The 14540-nt window shown below is 38.1% G+C and overlaps 1 protein-coding gene across 5 annotated transcripts in view; it reads left to right on the top strand.

Moving 5' to 3' along the window:
* The window catches only part of RNMT (RNA guanine-7 methyltransferase), an 18355-nt gene extending 3815 nt beyond the window's left edge, over positions 1-14540 (top strand). For all 5 annotated transcript variants that reach the window (XM_040549925.1, XM_040549928.1, XM_040549927.1 and 2 more), the window contains 8 exons: positions 110-232; positions 1582-1697; positions 3698-3879; positions 4494-4658; positions 5700-5817; positions 7900-8001; positions 10849-10882; positions 12681-14540. In XM_040549925.1, coding sequence (XP_040405859.1) covers positions 110-232; positions 1582-1697; positions 3698-3879; positions 4494-4658; positions 5700-5817; positions 7900-8001; positions 10849-10882; positions 12681-12718 — 878 coding nt within the window. In that variant the 3' untranslated portion in view covers positions 12719-14540. The remainder of the gene's footprint in view (positions 1-109; positions 233-1581; positions 1698-3697; positions 3880-4493; positions 4659-5699; positions 5818-7899; positions 8002-10848; positions 10883-12680) is intronic.

Genomic DNA, 14540 nt, shown 5'->3' with positions numbered 1-14540 from the left:
GTTCTTGAATGTTGTAAAGTCCTTAAATCGTTTCGGTCCTCTATGGATCTTGTATAATAAAAGTGAATTACAGTGACCTGTATAAGCATTCTCTCTCTTATTTTTCTAGGTGAATTTATAGACCGGGTACGACGGAAAAAGAGTGACATAACTGTTTTGGATCTGGGATGTGGCAAAGGTGGAGACTTACTGAAATGGAAAAAAGGCAGAATTAAAAAAATTGTCTGTACTGGTAAGAAGATACAGTAACTTTCTAGGGAAAGTATACCACTATTATGGGGAAAAAAAAGCACATCTCTAGTCTTGTACTGTTTCCTTTTTTGTTAGTATGCCCAAGAGTGCAGTGATGCACCTTCTGTCAAAAAGGCTTTTTTTTTTGTCTTTTAACCTGAAGACATCTATTTGATTGCCAGCATATATACCAGAACCGTTAATATTCTGTGTAATGAGCTCTCAGTTCAACTCTTAAATAAAAGCTAGTAGCAGTAAAGAAATACCATATTGTCACAGATTGTCTTAAGTAAAATGTAGCACTGGGGAAAAGACTGACTTGATATATTTTGTCTTTTCTCCCATGTCTAATCTTCTGTAGTATTTTTAACTGTTCTGAGAATACTCATGTAAGAGTTGCATTTAAAAAAAACGAACAAACACCATGATGTTGTGACAAAAACTCAGATATTACAGTCAGCTAAAGATTTTCAGACTCAGAAAGGGGAGGAGCTGAAAGCTGCTTAAAGTCTTCTGTTTAAGTATTTTGCATAGGTATTGGAAAGAAGATATCATCTTCCCTTCTCCCCGGAGTCATTCCAAGTATCATCAGAGGAAGTGTTGCTTAATTTCAAATTTAATAGATAATAACATTTAATAGAATTCCTTTAGTGGGAATTATTCTAGGTATTTTTGCACTTTCCAGGTCTTTGTTGCCTTTCTTTTTCGGTTGTCAGCCTTCAAATACAGGTAATGAATTTGCTTACAAAGTCCTTATGTAAGCTATAAATTGTGCATTATTAGTTTTAGAATTTGTCCGAAGTGTCATTATTCAGTGAAACTCTGCCTGTGAGAGTAATAGCCTTAAAAAGAAAAAGAAAATTCCCATGATGAAACATGAGCGTACATCACAAATCATCGCATTCCAACATCTTGTATGTTTGTAAGAAGATGAAGAGCTTTCATTACTGTTTGAAAACCCCCCTTGGAGCTGCACTCTTAGCTAATTGAAGCTAGACAATTAATGCTAACAGCGCTTTGTATCAATCACTTCGTATCCATTACATGAAATTTTGGAGGCTTTCTTTGCACTTATGAGGATGGCAGCTTTCTAAAATCTTCAGCTTACAACTTTTGTCTGAAGTAAAGGCAAAAAATGATCAAGAGTTATAATCCCAAACGCTTTCTGAAAACTAAATTCTTTCTCTACAAGTTGGAAATAGAACTTCACATCAGAGTGTAACTGTAGATCAACTTTTATTCCTGGCCTAACGGGTTTGCAGTGCTCCAGTAATTGTTCCTGTTTTCTTGTCTGAAGTTTACACATTCATCCTTTTCCTTTTTAAATTTTTTCTTAATCTCTCTCTATAGATATTGCTGATATTTCTGTGCAACAGTGCAAGCAACGTTACGAAGACATGAAAGCTCGATGTCGCTATAATGAACGTATTTTTGATGCAGAATTTATACAAGCAGATAGTACCAAGGTACAGTTCTTAGGCTTTACAATACTTTAGAGATTTTACGTTCTTTTGTTAAGCAAATATAGGAGGTGATGGTAGTGCTGTAATATCTAGGGGATGTTTTATATTTTTAAGATCAGGTTGTTGTACTATCAGGATAATCAACTGCACAGGTTACTGAAATGTCACATGAAATTTAGTTAAATGCATTTGATTACTGCTTTACAGTGTAACGTTTTTGAAGCTTGAATGCCTTTCTCAGGTAATAAATGTGATGCTTTTGATTTCTTATATTTGACAAGGGAAAGGTAATTAACACTTATTTCTGCATTCCTGGGATCCAGTATGGGACTTTGAAAACTGTCTTGGTGAATGTGTTTTGATGCTGGAATGAATAAGGGACATTTTGTGATTTAACACGTAAATTTTCTTTATTCCAGTATTTTTTTTTCTAGTAGCATTTTAATTGCCATAATATTAATCTTCAAAATGTCTGTGATGGTGCAGATTTTTTAGATGGCATGGAGGTGATGTGGAATACATTGCTGTGGTTTAGGAAACAGTCTTGTGCACAGCACTGCTTTCGCTCCCTGGAAATGAAGGCTGAGAGTGCCCTGCTGACACAGGCTGAGGGACAGAGCCCAGCTGGTTCCAGTGTACTTGTGGAAAGCCTGAACCTGTTCTACCTAGACTTGCAGGAAGGGTTGGTGGCTTGAATTCTTGGTTGCCACCCTTTTTTCTGAGGAATAGTCAGTTGCATGTTTCCAGGTCATCTCTCTTCTCTCAAAATTAGTCATGGAGTAGACGAGACAGTCTTGGCCTGTAAAGAAAGGGATATTTTCACATTGTTATCACAGTTAGGTCTTGCATGCACATGTACTGCCTGTTGCACATTCCGTTCTCTCTGTCTACGCACACAGAAGTTCATCTCCCTGAAAGTTCGTCTCTATCCTTTGTGTTATATATAATGCAAAATCTCCCTCTTCCAGCTGGCCTAGTTCCTCCCCTGGACCTCTGCATACTGGTTTCCTGTGTCTCCCTTTGTAAAATTACAAAGGGGTAGCAAACAGATAAAATCGCTGTGGGTATCCGAAGTGTCCATTTTTGTCTTGCCACATACATAACGTTGACAGAATGTGGTGTGAACTGTTGTAGACTGGGAGCGAGTAGGTGGATGGGGAGTCTGGGGGAGAAAAGAAACTCAGGCAGAACTGTTAAGTATGAAATCTTAAGTACAGAATGTGTATCATGGGCCCTGGGGCCTGTGCTCCTCTGGTATTTGTGGGTGCTACTGGTGTTGTATAAAGGAAACCTGAAAAGTTGGGAACTGCTGGAGTACAGGGTCAAACTGTGTTGTCAAGCTTTAACGTGACACATTTCAAGGGTTCCAAGTTCTCAAGGGTTACTGGTTACTTGGATTAAGGGGACGGGAGTGTGTAGTTACATTATAGGTGTGCATGTGTGAAAATACAAGCAAATACAATTTGGCTGGCTTGTAAGCTGCCATATTTAATACAACTCCTCCTCCCCCTCAATAATATATTTAATGGGTATTTTCTTAGCAAAAGAAATGCCAGTTGTCATTGCAGACAGTTGTCATTACATTCAGTTTACTTAGTAAACTGAAAGTACATTTTATTATGATGGTGGTTTCCAGCTAAACTGTGACTGGTTATAAGTCCTCAGTAGTAAAATATCTCTGGAAACTTACAGGTAACTGTAACTTTGGGTTTTGGCCTTTCGGTGTAGTTACGTAGTTGATGACGAGAGAATAATTTTTAGACGTGGTAATTTTTTTTTTTTTATCATGATAACACAAGTTTTCAGTGTAGCTGTGGGCTTTTTCTTACTCTAACCTTTTTCAGCTTGTTCATGTTGAACTTGTGAAGGAGTGGATGTGGAAAGACTTCAAAGAATTATGGGAGTGGTGTATTTTGTTGGAAGATGTAAGTGAATCATGCTTGTTTGTGTAGCTTTTGCCACAAGTTTTCGTTATCTTTTCTATTCTTTTTAATGCATTTCAGGATCTCCTGTCTTCCAAGTACAATGATCCAGATATGCGCTTTGACATTTGCAGCTGTCAATTTGTTTACCATTACTCATTTGAGACATATGAGCAGGCTGACATGATGCTTAAAAATGCTTGTGGGAACCTCTCTCCTGGAGGGTATTTCATTGGCACAACTCCAAATAGCTTTGAGCTTGTGTAAGTATTTTTTATCCTACTAGCCTTCCAAAAGTCTGTGAAGCATTGTCAAGTCATAGTTGTTCTTCAAGTGCTCTGATTACTTTTGTGTAAACAAAAACAATTTTTTTGCAACAGTTTTGGATTCTAGTCAGGAAAATCCCACTCATGAACTTGACTCAGACAGGTAAATCTGTACTAACTGTTGTCTCTTGTACCCATGGCTCTTCTGGAGTGAGTATGGATCTTCATAGGTAAACCTTTGGTAGTGATTTAAATAGCAGCAAAATATCCACAGCCTGGTCTGTAAGTAAGAGTAACTGTAAGAGTTTGCTGTGGTAGTTCCAAGAAGCCTGTCTTGTCCCTGTAGAATATGCCTGGTCTGAAAATTAATTTTCTAGGTCCATGTAGTCCTTGGTATATTGTAGAGAAATGATAAACTTTTAACACTTGGCATGCCTCTTTGCTTCATTTCATTTTCATTGCCTTAATGGATTCGGTGTGGGGGAAAGTACATTGAATCCTGGACGCTGTAATACTGGGATGAAGCAGTTTCAGGTCTCTTAGGCATTGTTTACTCTGTGAAATGAAAAGTCGGTCTGTCAACTACCATTTGTTTATATCTCTTTTTATAGAAAACGTCTAGAAGCTTCAGAAACAAATTCATTTGGGAATGACGTATACAGTGTAAAATTTGAGAAGAAGGGAGAATATCCCTTGTTTGGCTGCAAATATGATTTCCACTTAGAAGAAGTGGTTGATGTCCCTGAATTCTTGGTTTATTTTCCATTACTGGAAGAGTAAGTTAAATTTTGAATTCATCGTATAATGAGAGCAGTGTTTTATTGCACAACAGAAAACTTTGTCTTTCTTGTTACAGTTTCAGTTTCTTGTTTTTTGTTGTCTCTCTAAATGAAGATGTTTCTTGCATTTCTGTCTAAGACTGTAATCTGGTATGTGTCCATTGTACACAGTTGAAGGTGCTCTGGTCAGGTACTAGGTCTTGCATAGGAATTTCAGTGTCTGATGTCATCTGTAAGCATACGTTTAGTGTTGTCAAATTTTCCTTCTTTAACCTTATATTTCTGGGGTTTTATTCTACCTTTCTTAAGTGCTTCAGCCTCTTGTGTATCGTATCCTCTTCTTTATGGTGCCTCTTATCTTATCCAACCTTTTTTTTGGATGTTCATTGATTTTTTTTTTTTTTTTTCCTAAGACTAACTTTTCCTTTCTGTAAATCTTCTATGAGTGTATGTTTTGCTATTACCTCTGCTTGAATTCAGATATACCATTACCAGCCTGTTGTCTTGTGAGGTACAGACAAATGTTTCCATATTCTCCACCCTGGCCATTCAAATTCAGTATGTGGAGTTTTCCCTTCAAATCTGTATATTTTCATGTGCTTCATTTGTGTCTCTCTGTGAAGAGTGTTAGCTTCTACCACTGATGCCTGTAACTTCAGTATTGTATGACCAGAGTGTCAACATATAACTGAAATGTAAGACACTAAATCTAGTAGAAAGAGGATTCCTCAGTACATCCCTAATAGCCGATGTGGTAGATGATGATTAGTAACTTGAGGGCTAGGAGAAGACACATTTTTCTGTTGAAATGTTTATAATCACTTATGTGTAGATTTTTATTGTCCTAATTCAAAAAAGGTACAGTTTGTGGTGGTAATGCATTTTTTTCATCTAAATGTGTTTACTGAAAGATAAATTTTAGAACAGTTGTAATCCTAGTGGATACCATAAGATGTCACTGTGGCTTCAAACTGTTTATTTGAAAACAAAGCTACAGTAATTTTGTGGTTTCCCTAATTAAGCGTATTATTTTGACAGAATGGCAAAGAAGCATGGTATGAAGCTAGTCTACAAAATGACGTTTCGGGAATTCTATGAAGAAAAAGTGAAGAATGAGGAGCATAAGATGCTGTTAAGGAGAATGCAGGCCTTGGAGGTAAATGCAGACTTAACATTTTTTCTTTTAAATAGTATTTTACATCTTGTTAATTATTTGTGCAATAACTGAAATTACTTTTGTGAACATTGTGCAATTAACTAAGGACTACCAACAGAAGAACTAAATTCCTGTTGCTGAAAGCGTGATTGTGGTCAGTTAACCTTGGCTGGCTACCAGATGCCCACCCAGCCGCTCTCTCACTTTCCCCTCCTCAACTGGACCTGGGGCGTGTGGGTGGGTGGGTGTGTGTGTGTGGAGAAAATAAGACAAAAAAGCTTATGGGTTAAGATAAAGGCAGGGAGATTGCTTACCAGTTACCATCATGGGCAAAACATGCTTGACTTGGGGAAGATTATTTTAGTTTATTGCCACAAACAAAGGCAAAACTAAAAATGCCTTCCCTCATCTCAGCCTCTCAACCCTTTCTTCCTAGGCTCAACTTCATTCCTGACTCCCTTACCTTCTTCCCTTGACAGAGTGGCTTGTGGGGTTGGGGACTGTGATCATTACAAACAGCTCCTCTCAGCTGCTCTTTCCTCCTCTGCTCCAGCATGGGTCCCTCCCACAGGCTGCAGTTCTTGAAGAACTGCTCCAGCACTGGTCCATTCTGTGGGGTGTAGTACTTCAGGAACAAATTGCTCTAGCATGGGCTCCTCTTCATGGGCTGCAGTTCCTGTCAGGAGCATGAGCTCTACACAGGCTGCAGCTTCTTTCAGGGGTTTATCCACCTTGCTTTGGCTTGGGGTCCTCACCGTCTATAGTGTGGATATCTGCTCTGATGTGGTCCGCAGGGGGACAACCTGTTTCACCATGGTCTTCTCCCTAGGCTGCAAGAGAATTTCTGCTCCAGTGCCTGGAGCACTTCCTACCATTCCTTCTTCACTGACTTTTGTGTCTGCACCCGGTACAGCAATTCAATTCTATAGCTAAAATTGCAATTTTGAAGCAAGACTTAATTTTTATTAAGAAGCCAGCAGAAGCACATTGGTGTTATTTGACCAGGTGTGGTCAATGTTTGTTTCTTATTTTACATAGAAACACAGGAATCATGCCTGGTGTCACACAGCGGGAACTGTAATCCATTTCTTCCACAGCAGAGAGGCTGAAAGCTGGATCTTTGTTCAAAAAGTGCTGATTAAGAGTCAGAAAGTAATCTTTGTAGGAATAAAAGGAAGGCTGTGTTTATAGGAGAAAATGATACTTAACTGTAGTTGGGCTTACAGTTTTTGTCCAGTGTTTTTGCCTTTTATCCTCAAGCTGTTATCTTGGATAACTTTAGCTGCTTTAGAGGAGCTTTTCAATGCTATCTCTGGGGCTTTGTTTTTAATCACGGTTACATATGCTTCCGTTTTGGTAGAATTCTTCAGCACAAAGCTATCTAGTTGAGTATGTGGTGACACATTAAGCTTAGTGACATGGGCTACGAGTGAACTCTGCTGCCCTTCTTGACTCAAAAAGAGACGGTGCTCATATTTCCAGTAGCATGGTGAAACACCATCTTACATATCAGCATCTTAGAACAATGAGAGTTGTCTTAATTAGTAGCCGCATAAAACTGAGGACAGCACTGTTGAGTACAGACCATTTTGCAGTAACAGGGATCTTTAAGTATATAGTAGTTTTGAAGAATCAGATGTATGCTTCTGTTTATAGCTCCTGTGTGTCATACAAGCATTTTAAGCATTCTGCTTGAAGTACTATAGCTGCTCTGTTCTCAGGAGTTCTCTTCACAGTTGCTGGCTTGTTCGGATGCTGTTCTGAAAGAGGGTATATCTAGATCATGTTCATAATGAGCTGTACATGGAGCATAATTTTTATAGCTTATTCTGTCTGTCCTGTTTCAGACGTGTAAGTGGATAAAAGTTAATTTATAAATTCTGGGTGTTAGATTTTCTGGGAAGTAGCAAATATCAGACCTGACCCGACAGGTGCCTTAAAGGAGGAATGCAAATTTGAAGATACTCCTAATAATTACTGACCTCTGTTTTGGGCCATACTGTCACAAACCCTTGACTAGTGTGATTAATGCATCATACTACCTAATTAATATTTTTTTCTTGTTTTTTGTATTTTCTCTAGCCATATTCTACATCTGATGATTCCAGACTTGCTTCTGATAAACCTGATGATTATGAGCATGCAAAAGAGTTTATCAAAGATGGCAAGGCAAAGTTACCATTGGTAAGTACCTTCTCACCTCACTAGAGCAAACAATGTCTAAAATTGAGGCCATAATCTTGTAGATGTTTCATACCTTCTACATTTCAACTGTAATGGAATGGCCACCTATGTCTCCGTGTACATGACAAATAGTAGAACAGGCAGTTCATCTATAACCTTTGCTTAAAGAATTAAATTCAGTTAAGTTGTTAGCTATTAAGAAATTTTTAACAGTGTGGAAAGAAAAGGATGCTCTGCCATCCACCTTGACATCTGTTCTAACATAACTATCTTGAATTTCAAGAATTTTCTTATGATTCTGGATCTTCACTCTATCCATTTAAAATTCTATTTTTCTTCTTTTAATCCTCAGACAGAGAGGAGAGTTGAAAACTTTCTTAGTAATCTTGTAGGTATTTAAAATATTATACATTTTTTCTGTTGTCTTTTTGGGTGAAGAAGATCCAGCTCATTTCGCAGCCAGTTTTAGTAAAGTTCTGATTTTTTGTCTTTTTTAATCTGCCCTTCCTGCATTTTTTGAGCAGAGCTACTAGAACTGAACCAGTCCTACCTGCATCCATATATTTCTCTCCTCTGTTTTATTAAACATGATATTCTGTTCACATCCGGGAATGGAAAGACCCGTTCTTTGTGATGATAGTAATGTTACCTTGTAGAATATTTAGTCTGATAGCCTGTCATATATTTTTCTGCAGTTCTCTGGCTTTGCCAGCTTGATTTATTTCAAAAACAAAAGAATACTGAAACATCTTTTATGGAGATCATAGTAGATTTTAGATCAGTGGTCCAATTAAATACATTTTTTTTGCTTCTAGTCTTGTCTTCTAAATGACACGCTGTCTTTCGGAGCTTCCTGTCTTTCTCATATTTTTATAAATGAGGTTTCTTTCTTTGACTGTCCTAGAAGGACATGACGGAGTTGGAGTTGTCTGTTGGACCCCATTTCTGCTGTCCTTTCATTTAGATACTGAACTAGCCGTATTGTCATCAGGACTTTCCAGCCTAGTTCTGTGTCTACACTATGTGGTACAGGGAGTGTGATAGGGTCTGTAGCTCCTGAGAGTGCTTCAGAAGACTGGAGTGGAAGCCTTGATGTTGAGATGATGTCTTTTGCTTCCTTTTGTGGCACGGTGTTGGGGTTTAACGCAGCAGACACCTGAACACCATACGTCTGCTCACGCTCCATGCGTGTGTATGATTCCTCTGAATTTCAGTTCTTGAGGGGCATAGTTCTCCTGGCAGCTTGTCCCCTCACAGCCTTTTCATTCTTCTGTGTTGGTCTCAGAGCTCATTGGGTGCATGATGGACAGGAGCCTGCACAAATGCTGTTCCTGGGAAGTGAGCAGGAGGTCAGACAACATCTGCCGTTCCCCCAGGAACTGCTGCCACTGTGTATTGCCTATCCTGTCTGTAGCCAGACTAGCTGTTCAGGATGGCATATAGCTGTGTGCTTACTTCTGCACCTGCCTTTGGGGAGTAAGGCTGGATGGAAACCTCTCAAAAGCGTAATTTCACTGTCTCATGCTCAGCAGTTCCTGGTACACAACGTTGGCTGTTTTGGTCTGAACTTTAGCCTGTCTTTGTGTGTTGAGGTTCTTTGACAAGAGAGAACCAAAACTGGAGGCTAAGTAGTTTGAGTAAAGTTTGTAGCTTAAGTAAGGTGCGCAGTTACTAAGACTTGGTGTTAAACTTTTTTATGGCGCATGTAGCGCGAAGCTGTCAGTTTGACATTTTTCCAGTTGGATTTTTCTTTTTTTTTTTTCATGATTGGCTTACCTGCTGTTCATGTTCTGAATTATTGAGGATGTAGTGAATTATTGAGGATTTACTGCATATATAACAATCCTACATCAAGAGGGAAAAGAAACCTGCTCTCTGTATTTGAAATCTAAAAATTTCAGAAAGAAAGTTGCCTCTTAAGAAACAACCTTAAGGACATGAGAATGGTAGAGTAAGACCAAAGACCTCTTTTGCCTGATACTCTTAACAGTTGGCAAGTAGTTGATGCCTGGGAAGAAGTGTGAGAAGGGGTGTTAAGTGCTATGTCATGTGAACAAGTCTTTTTATGGTTTTTTTTTTTTACTGACCTCATAAAAGATGAATTGTTTGGTCAGAACTGGACAGTGAGTAGCATACGGGTTAAATCATGCCCGCAGTGAGAGCACACTGGAAGAGGATGGAGTAGGCAGAGCAGAAAGGGAGCTTGTTGCTTATTACCTCATGCTTCTTAATAGGTGGAATAAATGGCAGCAGCTGTCAATACTTGAGCGTTGCCCCTGCTACTGTGCTTTCATCTGAAAGATGGGCTAGGAGTAGGCTTCCTAGGGCTCCCAGGTGGATTATTTTCCATAGCATGCGGGCTGGGCTCAGAGTTATTCTTCTCGAGTAGAGCTTCTGTGGCCTGGAGGAAGGTGTTAGGTGGAGGCTGGCAATATTCCTGGGGAAGGCAGGAGTACTGTGGCCTGGGGCCTTTCCACAGCTTCAGCATGGATGTTGGGCAGCTTGGGCAGGAGAGCTGCTTGAGCTAGGTCGGGTCATGCTGACCTGCAGTAGTGGACCCAGTGTGTCCCTGCATTGCAGAGGCATCCAACCCAACCGACTGGTCGCCCATTCTGCTCTACCTACGTAATTTAGGTGTGTTCCATTATCTGAGCTGTTCCAGTTCCCCATCATTCTAGTTACTGGAGTTGTAAATATCTGTGGTCTACAATAATGCTTAACTAGTGCCTAAATAGCCATCTAGTGTGGGTGGTTAGAAGTTGGTCTGTGAAAGATTGTTTATCTTGAATTAAAACGGTGGTTTGTTGTTTCCTCATCTTTTTGTTTGGTTTTTATGTCCTCTTCTAGGGAACCTTGAGTAAATCTGAATGGGAAGCAACAAGTAAGTATCGTTTTGAAAACTTGGTGTTGACTAAATGCCTGCTGTGGGAAATGTATGAAAATAAACGGACCGTCAATTAAGGAAGAAAATGCAAATTTTACATAAAACAGTATTTTATTTGTGTTATTCAAATGCCTGTATATAGCCAATATAGTACACACAGCTCAAGAAATTGGGTGAGGGGAAACGCATGAAATAGGTTGAACTTCTGTTTATTTAAGTAGTTTCAAGTATGCAAACTTTCAGGCCAAAAACATTTTGGGGAAGCCTTCTTAGAATGTATGGAAAGAGGATGGTAGTGTCAGTCCTTTAATATCAGGAAAAACGTACACTTGGACATTGTACTGTTACTAGTCAACTAGAAAACAAAATTCACTGGGGGCATATATTCATCAAAAAAGACAAGTCTGGTTTGGGAAGACAGACTGAAACTTTACTTTTTGCCTGTAGCGGTTAGTATGTTTCAGAAAGAAACAGCATGGATGGTGAAGAGGTATTTGAATGTTTTATGAAAGGGGTGGAGGGAAGGGAAGTCTGTGCCTCAGACACAGAAAAGGATATAATATTCTTAAATACATTTGAATTCTGTAAACGTGTTTCATGGAAAACTTGACGTCAGTTTTTTTTTTTTTTTCAATATTGTATTTAGTAAATCTCACATGAAAGGGACTGAGAATTCTGTTGGTAAAAATTGTTTCCCGGAGTGGTTGTTACTAACTTATGTGTCACAGTAGCCAACCAGTATTTGCATTTTTGCAGACCATTATACAGGTTGCGTTAGTAGGTTAAAAACAAACAAAAATGCTGTTTAATTCATGAATGAAAAGGTCTTTAAAGTGTAAAGTAAACATTAATTCAAACAGTGTAAAAGTATTATGTAATCTATGAATCTAATTGAGAGGGGCTTTTTATACTTTCAAAAGTTCAGTGATGACTGACCAAAGCACTTGTTCTTAAAATTTTTTTTCCAGAGAGTTGGAGTACAGAGTTTTTGATGGTTTAGCACAAAAGCACAGCTTGCTCATTACATGAAACTTCACTTTGCTTTATTGCTGAGGAATATAGAACAGGCTTGTATTGAAAGATTTGTAGTGTAGCTAGAACATTTGTTAAAAGTTAGGTTTAAGTGGAAAACTGTTTATTTGGACTCATGGTCTTAAAGTGATTTAACTTACCTGTCTGATATGAAGCTCAAGAACTTCTGACATAGCTACATTGATTCGATTGTATGTTGAATAACCCTTTCCCAGGGCACTGATGGGGACTTTATGAGGTCCATTTCTAGAATTATACTGATCTGTAATTGAGAAAATGCTATCTGGCATGTGTAAATATTTCTTTGTCTATGATATTTTAAAAGCAAAATTGAGTTTTTTATCATGGTTTAATTCACTTTTTAATTGAAAGTGAGATTGATCATTTGACCCCTTATTGTCTGTTAAAATTGCGTGTATAAAGGAATCTTTAAACTTACTTGCATGTGACTTTTTATGCGCCAGGGAATGTTAATTATCTGTAAAATGGCATAGTAATTTGAGTTGCATTCACATTAACTGAAGTTAGTGTTGCATTAATAGTATCAACAATATTTAAAATATTTTCTTCTTTGCATACTTGAAGCCCTCTCTTGAAAATATGTCTAAAACCATGCTAGAGTTGTGGGGAAACCATGGCAGTTCACATAATGTCAGCAGTCAGTTAACAAGTCGTTTGGGCAGGATGTCAATCTGTTTAAATTTTGAACACCTATGCAAGTGCCAGAGGAAGCTGAAGCTTTGTGCTCTGTTTTCTTTTCTAGGTATTTACTTGGTATTTGCATTTGAGAAGCAACTGTGAAACTTCACATACTGGATGCAGCAAGAAGAGATCATATCCATGTACAAGTTGGAATGGTCTGAAATCCATTGTGGCAACTATTTTTTTATTTTTATTTTTTAATTATCAGAAGTGTGCAGGACACTACCAAAAACGAGAGGAAGCTCATGATTCTGAGTTACATTGCCTGTCTGTGACAGATGGACTTGTGTGTGTATATATAAGAAAGATTCTGAACCAGTCTTTTTAAGGATTTGTAAGCAATCTGCATGCTCTCAAAACTCACGTTTGAACTTGACGCAACTTCATGTTACAAAAAAAAACAAAACGTTTTGTTAGTAGCTAAGTATATTTGTGGTTACCAGCCTAACTCTGCACTTTGTGAAGCTGATGGAAAATGACTGTTGGCTTCAGTGATGCAGAATGAGGGCCTAAATATTGTACTGCAAAGCTCAGTTAATTCATGGTGAGGTATATTCAGACATATAGGGTATGTCTACATTGCATGCAGAGCTAAGTGGTAAATAATACCCAAGTCAGTTTGAGTACCTCTGTGCTGTGCTCCAGCCTGCAGTGTAAATCTACCTTACTGGTATTCAAAGTGTAGTTTACATAGTAAAGTTCTAGGATTTTTTTCTAAATTCTTGTTTTTGTGCTTGCTGATATGTAGTGTCAGTTCATGGTGCTTTCATGATTAAACAAGTTTGTTCTGTACAAAACTGCTCTGAAAGAACTGAATTTCTAAAGTTTTGAATCTTTATGTTGTTTTTCCAAGTATGACTATGTGGTAATAACAGCTGCTGAACTTAAATTACTGAACGTTTTCTATTATATTAAAGACTCCTGACTTTTTGGTAGTTTTAATGTCTCTTGAAAGTTACTAGATAGATCTTAGGATGTTTGTTACTTGTTTCATGAAATTCCAAATAAGCTTGGCAGAAGGATGAGCTGTTGGTGACGAGGACCTTATTGCGGTCCTTAACGCGTTAAGAGCATGGTCAAGTATTGGATCATGAACTTAAAATGGAACCCGTATGACAATTTAGGATACTGGAATTTTACTCTGGGAGGGGCGGTTGTGCATGTGCACACACGCCAGTGCATGTGGATAACAATTGCCAAATTAGAGTCAAAGATTCCATTCGGGAATACAAATTAATGATACCAATAGACAGAATAGTACCTCACTACTGTCCTCCTGCCTGTCAGTCTTGTAGAGCTGGCTTAGGGATTTCTGGCATGGCGTTTGCTCTGCTTTTAACATGCCTATAGCTACCCACTCCTGAAAGGGTATGAGTGACTTTCTTCAAGCTTTTTCTCTCTCTTCTGAGGCTAACAGTAGCTTTTTGCTGCTGTTGGCTCTTATATTTTACATACGGATTAAATGATAAAGTGTTGATGGTACACAAGTATTTTTGCAAAGTTATAATAAACCTAGGAAAGAACATACCTGTTAAACATTCAAGTTATTTGAGTTTGTAGTTGTATAGCCTTCCTTCTGTAATTGGGTCATACTCTTTCCTCTGATTCTTGATTTTTTTTTTTTTTTTTAATTATTATTATTTTTTATTTTTAAATCTTCCAGAAGATCACATGTAACCTTCACCGGGATGTAGCTGCTACTAAAATTAAGTAAAACAAGTACTATATCTAGTAGAAAAGAATCTTAAGAAACTAGCTGAAAAATGCTGTGACAATTTAGAAGTGCTGAAATGTTTCGTTGAACTTCATTTGTGTGCATCAAAGCTAGTTTTGTGAGATTTCTTATATCAAGTTTTATTTGAAAGTACATAGTTATGCTATTTTTGGAAGAAATCAGAATAATAAAAAGGGGAGAAATACA

The sequence above is a fragment of the Cygnus olor genome, chromosome 2, assembly GCF_009769625.2.
Source record: "Cygnus olor isolate bCygOlo1 chromosome 2, bCygOlo1.pri.v2, whole genome shotgun sequence".
Lineage (NCBI taxonomy): Eukaryota > Metazoa > Chordata > Aves > Anseriformes > Anatidae > Cygnus > Cygnus olor.
The sequence above is the reverse complement of the archived record's forward strand: the minus strand, read 5'-3'. Positions and strand labels throughout refer to the sequence as shown.